Raw genomic sequence first — 12,494 nt, forward strand, 5'->3', positions numbered from 1 at the left:
ATGCATTTCTTTCCAAAGAAGCATCCACTGAGGAGATGGCGAGCCAGGATTTTTAGCTTCATCTTTGTGACACTGTGTCACGAATCTGGTCCATGCTCTCCCTGTCAACCACCACTAGAGGTCACCCGTTCACCACAGTGACTTTTACACTCACAGCACATTGGACTCCATTTCCCACAATCCATTGCACAGATCACAGCTGTCACCATTCACACATCACACACACCTGATCACCATTTTCCAATCACCACCACACACCATATAAGCCTGGGACTTGCTCTTGCTCACGGCCGAGTATTGTTAGCGTATATCACTTGCATAGCGATAGCAACTCTACAGAGCCATTATCATAGTCTTAGTCTTGTCTTGCCTTGTTTATCTTGCTGTGTCTGACCCTGCCTTTGTTTCCTGGATTTACCCCTTTGCCTTGCCGTTTGGACTCTGGTCGCTCCCCGTTTGGATTATTGCTCTCGTCTCTGGATTCTCTCTCTGCCTTGCCCCTTTGGATACTGTTCGCTCATCGTTGACCCACGCTTGCTCCACGGATTGCTCTGTCTTGCCCTTGCCATACCTGTTTGCCGATGTCTGACCCTGCCTGTTTCTGACCATGTTTCTTAATAAAGCTTTGCACATGGATCCGCACGTCTCACGTCTCGTCAGCCCCGTAACAGAATACTCGGCCACACAAGGATCCAGCGGCTTTTCAAGAGGACATTGGCCAGGTATGGACTGTGCACGACTGTTATTAACCCTCGAGCAGGGCTCGCGACCGCTCGAGGATTATATTCAGGAGTACTTAGACCTCGCCTATTTTTCTGATCTGCCGGACTATGCACTTATAGATTTTTTTTGTGAGGGCATTAATCAGCCGCTCAAGTCTCAGTTAATCCGCGAGGGTCCCCGTTCATCTCTCAGTAAATTTATGGACTATGCTTTGCTGTGTGTGGGCTCTCCGTTCACTGTGGGTGTCGCGGAGGAACGCGGCACCGCACTCACTCACAAAATGGCGGCAGCAACAGCACCCCTTCATGTCATGCCTGCCAAGCCAGAGTCTGCTCACGTCGTCGCTGTCAAGCCAGAGTCTGCTCACGTCGTCGCTGTCAAGCCAGAGTCTGCTCACGTCGTCGCTGTCAAGCCAGAGTCTGCTCACGTCGTCGCTGTCAAGCCAGAGTCTGCTCACGTCGTCGCTGTCAAGCCAGAGTCTGCTCACGTCGTCGCTGTCAAGCCAGAGTCTGCTCACGTCGTCGCTGCCAAGCCAGAGTCTGCTCACGTCGTCGCTGCCAAGCCAGGGTCTGCTCACGTCGTCGCTGTCAAGCCAGGGTCTGCTCACGTCGTCGCTGTCAAGCCAGGGTCTGCTCACGTCGTCGCTGTCAAGCCAGGGTCTGCTCACATCGTCGCTGTCAAGCCAGAGTCTACTCACGTCGTCGCTGTCAAGCCAGAGTCTGCTCACGTCGTCGCTGTCAAGCCAGAGTCTGCTCACGTCGCCGCTGTCAAGCCAGAGTCTGCTCACGTCGCCGCTGTCAAGCCAGAGTCTCTTCACGCCTCCGCCGAACTGCCAGAGGCTGTTACCACAGATTCAAGGTCAGTCCTTCGAGTGCTGATATCCAGTGTGATGGACCCACCACTGATGTCAGTGCGAGTAGCTGGCATTCCCAGGGCCTCAACCCTGTCTGTTACAGAGACTGTTCCCCTGACCTCAGTACTTCCCGTTATGGCGGTTGCCATTTTGAGTGTGTGGGCTGCACACTGTGCTCCTGAGGCCTCTCCTGTCCACGAGTCTGCTCCAGTGCCTCCAGAGGTGGCGGCTTCCGCTGCAGAACCTCCCGAAGTGGTGGCACCCGTCCCTGAACTCGCTGTCTGCCCTGTCACGGCCATGGAGGCCGTTCCTGACGTCACTCTCTACCCTGTCACGGCCACGGAGGCTGTTCCTGAACTCACGGTCTGCCTTGTCACGGCCACGGAGGCCGTTCCTGACCTCATGGTCTGCCCTGTCATGGCCACGGAGGCCGTTCCTGAACTTACGGTCTGCCCTGTCACGGCCATGGAGGCCGTTCCTGAACTCACTGTCTGCCCCGTCACGGCCATGGAGGCCGTTCCTGAACTCACTGTCTGCCCTGTCACGGCCATGGAGGCCGTTCCTGAACTCACTGTCTGCCCTGTCACGGCCATGAAGGCCGCTCCTGAACTCACTGTCTGTGAGCTCTCGCCCTGTCCTGTCACGGCTAAAGAGGCCGTCTGCGAGCTCTCGCCCTGTCCTGTCACGGCTAAAGAGGCCGTCTGTGAGCTCTCGCCCTGTCCTGTCACGGCTAAAGAGGCCGTCTGTGAGCTCTCGCCCTGTCCTGTCACGGCTAAAGAGGCCGTCTGTGAGCTCTCGCCCTGTCCTGTCACGGCTAAAGATGCCGTCTGTGAGCTCACGCCTTGTCCTGTCACGGCTATAAACGCAGTCTATGAATCCTCGTCCTGCCCTGCCACGCCCCCTGAGATCATGAATGCTCTCCCTGTATTGTCTGTCTCTGCTCTCCCTGTGTTGTCTGTCTCTGTTTCCCCCAGATCTCAGACTCTGCCATGGTTTCCTGCCCAGTCTGCTTCCTGGCGAGGGTTTTCTGCTCAGGTCTGGTGGTCCTCTGCCCCGCCATGGTGGTCTTCTGCTCGGGTCTGGTGGTCGTCTGCTCCGCCGTGGTGGTCTTCTACTCCGGTCTGGTGGGCTCCTGGTCCGTCTACTCCGCCCTGGTGGGCTCTAGCTCGGGTCTGGTGGTCGTCTGCCCCGCCATGGTGGTCTTCTGCTCGGGTCTGGTGGTCGTCTGCTCCGCCGTGGGGGTCTTCTGCTCGGGTCTGGTGGTCGTCTGCTCCGCCGTGGTGGTCTTCTACTCCGGTCTGGTGGTCATCTACTCCGCCCTGGTGGGCTCCTGGTCCGTCTGCTCCGCCCTGGTGGGCTCTTGCTCTGTCCTGGTCTCCGGTTCCGCCTGGGTGTCCTGCTCTGCCGGTTCTGCCTCAGTCCCCGGTCTTCCCACTTCCTCATGGACCTGGCCCTCCGTCCCTCCCCCTGTTCCGCCTCCGCTCCACCGCCCTCCTGGACTATATAAGAGCGTCTGGAAGCCGCTCCTTGGGGGGGGGCTATGTCACGAATCTGGTCCATGCTCTCCCTGTCAACCACCACTAGAGGTCACCCGTTCACCACAGTGACTTTTACACTCACAGCACATTGGACTCCATTTCCCACAATCCATTGCACAGATCACAGCTGTCACCATTCACACATCACACACACCTGATCACCATTTTCCAATCACCACCACACACCATATAAGCCTGGGACTTGCTCTTGCTCACGGCCGAGTATTGTTAGCGTATATCACTTGCATAGCGATAGCAACTCTACAGAGCCATTATCATAGTCTTAGTCTTGTCTTGCCTTGTTTATCTTGCTGTGTCTGACCCTGCCTTTGTTTCCTGGATTTACCCCTTTGCCTTGCCGTTTGGACTCTGGTCGCTCCCCGTTTGGATTATTGCTCTCGTCTCTGGATTCTCTCTCTGCCTTGCCCCTTTGGATACTGTTCGCTCATCGTTGACCCACGCTTGCTCCACGGATTGCTCTGTCTTGCCCTTGCCATACCTGTTTGCCGATGTCTGACCCTGCCTGTTTCTGACCATGTTTCTTAATAAAGCTTTGCACATGGATCCGCACGTCTCACGTCTCGTCAGCCCCGTAACACACTGACTCAGAAAACACTAGTTTATAAATAAATAAATAATTCAAATATCTCCTATTTTCCCTTGACATATTCATTGTAACTTTTGCTGGGGCTTTGCGGCAAGCTTTAGCCTATTTAGTGCGCTCATGTCACATTGGGAGCTATGGTCACGAAAACTCATAATTTGCACATGTTTTTAAGCATTGCGGTTTAAAAACAAGTGATTTAAGCGATTGAAATGCAAACAACAGCACTATATGATGTGCAAGCCAGGGCTGGACTGGGACAAAAAATCGGCCCTGACATTTTGGCCCAGACCGGCCCACTACATACGATCAAAATACTACCCATCTTTGCACGCTCTTGAATATGTATATCAGCTCCTATTCCATAAAAGCATATAATAAGAGAATATAATAATAGGTAGGAAAGAGTGAGATTTGACACATTAAAAACTTCTAAAAAGTGTAATTGATTAATATAATAAAGCTATAATCCACACTGATGAATCCTAAAACTGTAGGCCTATATAGTTATGACATCCTGTGTATGTGCCTGTGTGTTTGAGGGAGAAAGGGAAGAGACATGATAATCAGATGATCACTGTTTCCCATAGTATAGCATTAAATAAACTGTAAACTTACTTAGTCAAATCTGTAAACTCCTTGGATGAAGCTTTAAAAGCATAAGAAGGCATCTTGTGTGTGTGTGTGTGTGTGCGTGCGTGTGTGTGTGCGTGCGTGTGCGTGCGCGTGCGTGTGTGTGTGTGTGTGTGTGTGTGCGTGTGTGTGTGTGTCTGTGTGTGTGTGTGTGTGTGTGTGTCTGTGTGTGTGTGTGTGTGTGTGTGTCTGTGTGTGTGTGTGTGTGTGTGTCTGTGTGTGTGTGTGTGTGTGTGTGTGTGTGTGTCTGTGTGTGTGTGTGTGTGTGTGTGTGTGTGTGTGTGTGTGTCTGTGTGTGTGTGTGTGTGTGTGCATAAAATTCATCTGAAAGAGAGATGTTGTGTAAAGGTTATATATAATATGATTTTTGATATCTAGAATTACAACACAAAGCAGAGCATCAAAGTAATTATTTTAGCAAAGAGATTTGTTTGTGTGAGATAGAGACAGACTCCCAAATCCTTTAATCCTTGTATCTGATCAAAGTAATGCAAAAGCTTTTCAAATAATTTAATGGAGAGTTCAAATTTCAAATAAGCAGCATTCTGTATTTTTTTTGAATGTATATTAGATAAACAGACAAGCAGTTCAATTCATCATCTCGTTTATTTATGTAAATATTGATCTAACTTACAGAATGTGTTCTCAGTTCTTAAAAAGTAAAATAAAACCTCAGATCCCACACTTGGTGGTAAAAAAACAACACGGTGTTGTAGCATACAGTTTTACAAACAGAATGAGACCGTCCACGGAAAAAAAAGTCTCAGAAAAGCGGAATATAGTTTATTTGAATTTGGCGCTCCCTCCTGAAAGCGTGACGCAGGCTATGACGCTGTCATCTGAGCGCGGCGTAACTTAGCGATCTGCTTTATCCATAAAAAAAAAAAAAAATTTTTTTTTTTCTTCTACATTTTTTATATGTGTGTGTGTGTATTGTGTGGGGAATGTGGCCGTGTCTGCATGATTATAATATGTATGGACGGACATCAGCGTGTTTATTAGTGACTCTATGACGGCTATCATTGTGATTCATTGATCAGCTATTATTGATTATATGGCCCATCTGTATGATTATCATCTGAATGGAAGCACATCAGCGTGTGATTACTGACTCTATGACCATGTCTGCCAATATCACTTCATGTCTGGCAATCAGAATACTTCAATATACATACTATATACAAAGCAATTTTTTCTATTTTTTTTTCTATTTTATTACTCAAATAATTATTTTAGTATTTTTTTAGTGCTCAAATAAATCACTTATATGATGTCTAAAATTCTGTCTATTATTTTATAATTGAAAAACTATGCAGGAATATGTATAATGACTAAAATAGTTTGTATAATTCTGGTGGTGTATAATTGTATAACTGGTGGTGGACGAGGAGACACCACCCCTCACAATGTAGAGCGCTTTGAGTGCTTAGAGAAGCAGAAAAGCGCTATATAAATGTAATTAATTATTAATTATTATTATTATAATTCTGCAATCCATTTGGTGGTTATTTTTCCTCAAACAGGGGGGAGGGGGGGACTATAAATAGTTTCAGAAAAAATATTGCAGGAATCTCATTTTTCATGGTATCTTCTTCAAATTTGAAATATGAACTTATGAGACACATGGCTTTCGATCCATTACTTTTCTGGATTGCTCCAGGACTTATTTCATGTATTTGTATATGTAATAAAAAAACATTCAGTGTGGAAAAATATTTTTCAAGGCACGTCAGTGTCGTTTTATCTTTTTGAGCATTATCAACTCTGGATGATAGATAGTAAAGCCCAGAGTGTCTTCTTTCCAAAGATACCTAATTTGTTTGTGTAGCACACTTTGTCACGAACTGTTACCATTTTAATTTAGGTAGGTTATTTTCACCTGTGAGGCCCCAAATGGGGGCGAAGGTTAACAGGTTAAGGCATACTGGTTTAATGCTTGCTGGACAAGTCATTAATGAGGTATATGTTGGACATTTTGATTAATAACAATTAATCATATAAATATCGAATCTTAAGAATGATAAGAAGCTTAAAAAAGCTAAAGCTAGAACAATAGTTCTAAAGTCATTACACATTTGATTTCATTTGTATTCAGAGCCGGTCACGCTGAAGGCGTTCCCCAAAGCGTCTCAAGATGCAGTCTCGTTCCTTCGAGGAACTGGGGTTACATACGTAACCTAGACGTTTACTAGGTATCCAGTAATTATTGAATCTTTTATACTTACCGAAGAACAACTTGGCTGTGTACTACAAGACATTTGGCAATGGTCAATCTATGACAGATGAGACATGAATATGGTCATGCAGCCTAAGTTAGCACTTGGATTTGATGCAGCCAAAGCATGACCTACCTAATGATCCAAAGAACTCACAAACCAACTGAATTCCTTTGAAGTTATTTAATGATTTTGAGTTGTTTGGGGTCTTCTGATCTCTTTATAATAAGACTCTGATTTAAGTCTTTATGATATAACGGTAAACAACAATAATGTTGATACTGTCAACAGTACATGCATTCCCCACTCTGTTCTTTACACACACACACACACACACACACTAGGGGTGTGACGATACATTTATTCGTACTGAACCGTCACGGTACGGACATCTCGGTTCGGTGCATGAGGCCTTACAACGAATACAGGCAATTCAACCCCAATCCAGAAGGGGGTGCCCGCAGTAATGCAACACTGTTTGATAACCACCAGCAGAAGAACAGCGAATGCCGAGTTGCACACTTGAAAATAAAGCCCACTAAACAGTGACCATGTGCTGATTCTGAATGAGCCTCTCACTGACAAGGGCAGGGGTGCCCACACTTTTTTGTGTGGGGATCTACTTTTCAAATGAGAAACTCACCAAGATCTACCAAGTGAAAAATAAATAAATAATAAAATACATAAATAATAAATAAAAAATCTGCTTGTTGGGATATATCATTGCATTCATTTAAAATATGAATGCAATTCATTCATTCATTCAAAATGCAAGCTAATAGAGTCCTAATTACTAAGCTCAGATGAGGTAATGTGTGTTTCTTATAGCAGTTAAAATGTAGTTTTAATTTAGTGATTTTAACTTTTATTTTAGTGATTGTTAATGCTTTAGAGAGCAATGTTAGATTGTAATGTTCTAATGCTATCTGTTCTAACTATAAAAGGTACAGCTATTATAAAACCAGAGAGAAAGGCTGCATGGCTATGATAATATGTGAGAGACTCAGTGGTAATATCATTGCATTCCTATTGGTCAGTGAGCTCAGCTTAGTTTTCCTGAACTGAACCAGGTTAGCTTTCCAGCAGAAGTAGCCAGAGTGACTGAGGTTGATCTTTGTTCAATTTGCTTTATGGAACCAAATCATTTGACAGTGAGTCAGACTAACTGAAATAAGCCTGGCCTATTTGGTAAACTTGTTTTATGAAACAGGCCTCGAGGCATTAGAAGTCAGAAGACACAAGTTAATTTATGATTTGCAGTCTGTCTGACCAAAGAAATAAACGCGATCATATTATTCCATTGCATCGTATTGCATTGAACGGCATATTGTTGAATCGAATCGCACTGCATCGTAATAGGGTGAATTGTCTCGCATCGCTAGCGGCTTCATGTGTATCTTCAGTGTATCGTATCGTTGGCTCTGCACCGAGATGCGTATCGCAACGGCCTCAGTGATGGAGATGCACATCCCTACAATACATACATGAAAAGGTCTCTGATTTCTGGTGCACAATAGCTATGCATAACAAGAAATGTGACTGCAAATGTTTGAAAGAATACATCTGAACATCACAATAATCCGCAAGTAACCCACACCATTCCAGTCCATCAATTACCATCTTGAGAAGCCAAAAGAAATATATCATTAAGACGTTTCTAAATTTAAACCATTGTTTCTGGCTAAAATTTAAGCATATTTGTTTAGAGCTGTTTTGGACTGTTTTCACTTATAAACGGTGCTTGATCTGTGCAGATTTATCTTTATATTATACATTTATTCAGACTAAACTCCCTTTTCACTAGAGGAAGTGTTATTATGGAATATGGATTTTTTTAGTTAAAATGCTTGAATGATGGATGTGTTTCCTAAACATGCTTTTGGCTTTACACATCAATTGATGAACTGGAGTGGTGTGGATTACTTGTGGATCATTTTGATGTGTTTATCAGCTGTTTGTACTCTCATTCTGACGGCACTCATTCAAGGCTCAAGTCTAGTTTATTTATAGAGCCCTTTCCACTACAAATTAGACCAAAGGACTATATGGTAAAAAATACAAATAATGATGAGAACCGAACAAAAAGACAAAAAATGAATAATAACAGAAATAATATAGCTGCAAGCAGCAATGACAGAGCCAAGCACATCAGCACATCAGCGGCAAAATGAGGAGCTAAGCATAGCATGGAGCATCAGACCAACCACAGAAATTAGTAATTAAAGCCATTTTAAGATTATTGCAGTCCAAATGCCTGAAAAATCATTTAAAACTACTAGTAATATGATTGAATGACTTTTCACTTTTGACAAACAGTGATGTGGTGTGTTCTGTGTGAGGTGACAATGGCACACACAATGTTTGGTGTTAATATGCCAAAGCATTGCAGAGATACGGCCTCAAGTGTCATTTTGGTATCATGTCTCAAATTCGTTGTTGTGGTATGTGTAAACTGTTTTGTGTGAAAAAGTAGAAAAAAGATCTGCACACTGTTAATCCCTTTATTTTAAATGTTTAAAAAGCGACGCTTCGGTCAGAAGACCTTCATCAAACAAACACCGATAAACTGTTTTGTCTATCAACATGAAATCCATAACTTTTTGTCAGCATGGTCTGAAGATGATATGATTCGATTTTGGTGAAAATCGGACAAACGGTCTAGGAGTTCGAAAAAGTAGGTTTTTAAAGAAAATCAAAAGGGCAGAGAGAAAGTTTGGCTGACTATGGCAACATTGGTATGCCTGTTCTCAGCATGACCCAAGGAATCTATTAATAGCAGTCTCATTACAATAGGCAAAATTTACAGAAAGCTATTAGCATTCATTTGACATTTCCTTGTAACTTTTGACCACAAGGTGGCACTGTCTCAAAACGTTTTGAGTACTTTCAGGTCATGGTCTCCATGGTACATATATAATTTTTACGAACAATTGAATATAGCGAAAAAACTAAACCTAATTTTGGACTTCATTCAACTCAGCTTGAGCCAAGGATTCAGAGGAAAAAATAATTTTAATTTTGTGGCTTACGGTTCAAAAGTTATTTGCATAAAATAAATTGAAATTTTGGACAAGTGGTGGCGCTAGAGAGTTTGAGTTAGAGACTCCAAATTTGCTGTGGTTACTATTGACACTATTGACACTACTATTGCCAAATTTTCTAACTTTCCCGCAAGCGGTTCTATGGGCGGGCATTGACTTTCGAGCAGAAGAAACGGAAGAAGAAGAACGCCAACGGATACAATAGGTGCCTACGCACCTTCGGTGCTTGGCCCCTAATAAAAGATAGCAACACCAAAGAGAAAATAAAACTAAATAAGACTTCCAAATTTCAACAATTAAAAGCAAGTATTTTTCAAACGAGATTTAAAAATGTCAATTGTTGGTATACCTGGGATGTAACAATATCAAAATCTAAAGATACAGTAGGAAAATTGCAACACTTCTTTCCTAATGTATTTTGAATTTGGACTGCATTTAAACTGCTAGCTGTCAGCAATTCTTACTGCACTTTTAAGCTTTTATTTTGACAGAAACTGCAGTAGAGCTTTTATTTTGAAGGAAAACTCCAGCTTCAGTGAAAATGTGCTTACAAAAATGTGTCTCACTACAAATCTAGTCAATTGCTGTAATCACAAAAATAAAGCCTAACTGGTGGCTGTTGCGTTCAGTGCGCTAAACTCACAGCACATGCAATAAAGAGGAGGCGTTCAGCTGCTTTCTGGGCTAATTACAATAAGAGAAAATAAGAGATTGGCTTACTCACAAATAAAGTGCATTACAATAATTCAAGCGGGAGGAGACAAATGTGTATCTCAAGATCAGCAACAGACAAAAAAAATACTTTTTTTGCAATAGCCTTCAATTGAAGAAAAAAACTTTTCACCACACATTTGATCTGATCATCAAATCTTGGGGTAGAGTCAAATATTACATCCAGATTCCTTATCTGGTGCTGCACATTCATTGGCTATGGACCTAATACATATTTTATGTCACTGTCAACCTTATTTGGTCTAAAAATGATAAATGCAAAATTCTGGCATGTAACTCAAGATGGCACAGTCCGATAGGTCAAACTCAATCAGACATATTGACATCGTTATCACATGGAGCAGCTGATTGGTTATTTTTATTTCAGCAGCCAATGAGCTTGCTGCTCAACATTTAAATACTTGGCTAGTGCTTGCTGTAGCAGTTGCAGCGTGCTTCAGAAACATCTGAAATTAACACCTAAGTGAATGCTCTTTTACTCCATATCGCTGTGCATATATTGTGTGGTCTGCCGAATTCATTTCAAGATAAGCAACCATAAACAAATTAACATTGTCATCTACATTAGCATGCCAAAATAGAGCCTTGAGGAACTCCACAGTTAATAGAAACAGTAGAGGATGAGAATTCCCAAACAGTCACTGAAAAGGATCTTTCCTTCAAATAAGAAGAACACCATTTTAAAACAGTCCCTCTCAGACCTACAACATGCTCTGAGCGCTCAGTGAGAATATCATGATCAATTAAATCAAAAGCTGCACTAAGGTAGAGCATAATTAATGCTCCTCGACTACCCGAATCCCCAATGAGTAACAATTAATTGGTTTACATTTCTAATTTTGTTAATTTTAATTCATTGCAGAGAATCCATTGATGAGCAAGTGATGGAATGCTACATTTCTCCAAATTTGTTCACATCTACATCTTGGATGGCCTGAGGGTGAGCCATCCCTTTTAGAGGGAACTCTTGCTTTTAAGGCAGAATTAGTCTAGGCTTGTTAATTGATTTGCAAATGACTTGCAGTTTTATCAATCACATGCAATGTTGCTGAATCAAGATACCTTACCTTGACCGCAGTCCTTTCCCTGATAGCCGGTTTCAGAGCAGTCACATGTAGGCTCATTATTGACAACACTGCATACACCTCCGTTTAAGCACATGTTGTGTGAGCCACAGAGGTCAGTGCTTACCCCGGCACTGGTAATGATGACAGGCTCTGAATTGTTGACTTTGAAGTCTGTTATCCAGCCCATAAAGGCAGTGTGATCCTTCACAGTGTCCGATGTCAGCTGTGAAGACATCAATCTTAGTTCTGGTGGAATCCCTCCTAAGAACAAGTGACTGAAGACAGTCATATCCCGCCTTTTGGACTTAACCTCCTGCCACTTTATTTCTTTGTCAACGATGAGGGTAGTGTTTCTGAAGTTCCTCCTGATTGTGACTTCATGCCACTGGTTGTCACTGATGACAACATCTGAAAGTATGGAAGCAGGTTCAGCACAGAAAACAGAAAAGCGTAGTCTGGGTTTCCCCTCATGTATGTGCAGCTCGAGGAAATCGCAGAAGCCTTCATCATCAAAGTACACCAGAAGTCCCTTTAAATTCTTGGTTTTCATGCTGAAGCTCATCTCGCTCTCACAGCAAGCGTTCCACATGGGGAACGAGGCCCATTGTCCCTCTGCGCCAGTAAACCGGAGACTAGCTCCAGCTTCCACAGCACACACAAAGAGTCCAATCCAGAGGAGATGGGCACCATGTCGCATTTGAAGAGTCATAATGCAGTCAGGCTGAGTTTATAATAATCTTAGTAAGATTTTGAATGGACAAACTATAATAGTGACCACACTTCCCAAATCACATAAAACACCTAACAGTCTCTCTTAGGATGGTTCAACATCTCTAGAGACCCTTCCACTACTTTTCTCCTCATGTCATCAACATTATTTGTGTTCTGCATTTAATTTTTTTTCAATCATCCACAGTGTTCAGTGTCATCCATCATGTTACTTTTTGTCTGAAACTGTGATTTTGACCATAAGTGCTTTATAGGGTTAAATCCTCTTTCAACAGTAGCAGGCAGCAGACGTCATCTCTGATCCCTCAACATACGGCCATTGACACTGGAGAAAAAAAACACAATAACAGTTCATCTG

At 43.1% G+C, this 12,494-nt stretch overlaps 1 protein-coding gene across 8 annotated transcripts in view; it reads right to left on the minus strand.

The window, feature by feature from the left end:
- Positions 1-12,116, minus strand: part of LOC306883954 (neurexin-1a-like) — a gene marked incomplete at both ends in the record, with an annotated part of 389,273 nt that extends 377,157 nt beyond the window's left edge. For 6 of the 8 annotated variants that reach the window (XM_079439502.1, XM_079439505.1, XM_079439504.1 and 3 more), the window contains one exon: positions 11,408-12,116. In XM_079439502.1, the coding sequence (XP_079295628.1) occupies positions 11,408-12,116 (709 nt within the window). Of the gene's footprint in view, positions 1-11,402 lie in introns of all 8 variants that reach the window. The other 2 variants (XM_079439499.1, XM_079439501.1) reach the window with 1 other exon arrangement.
- Between the last annotated feature and the right edge of the window lie 378 nt (positions 12,117-12,494).

This window comes from Barbus barbus (assembly GCF_936440315.1).
Source record: "Barbus barbus genome assembly, chromosome: 18".
NCBI classification, from domain to species: Eukaryota; Metazoa; Chordata; class Actinopteri; order Cypriniformes; family Cyprinidae; genus Barbus; species Barbus barbus.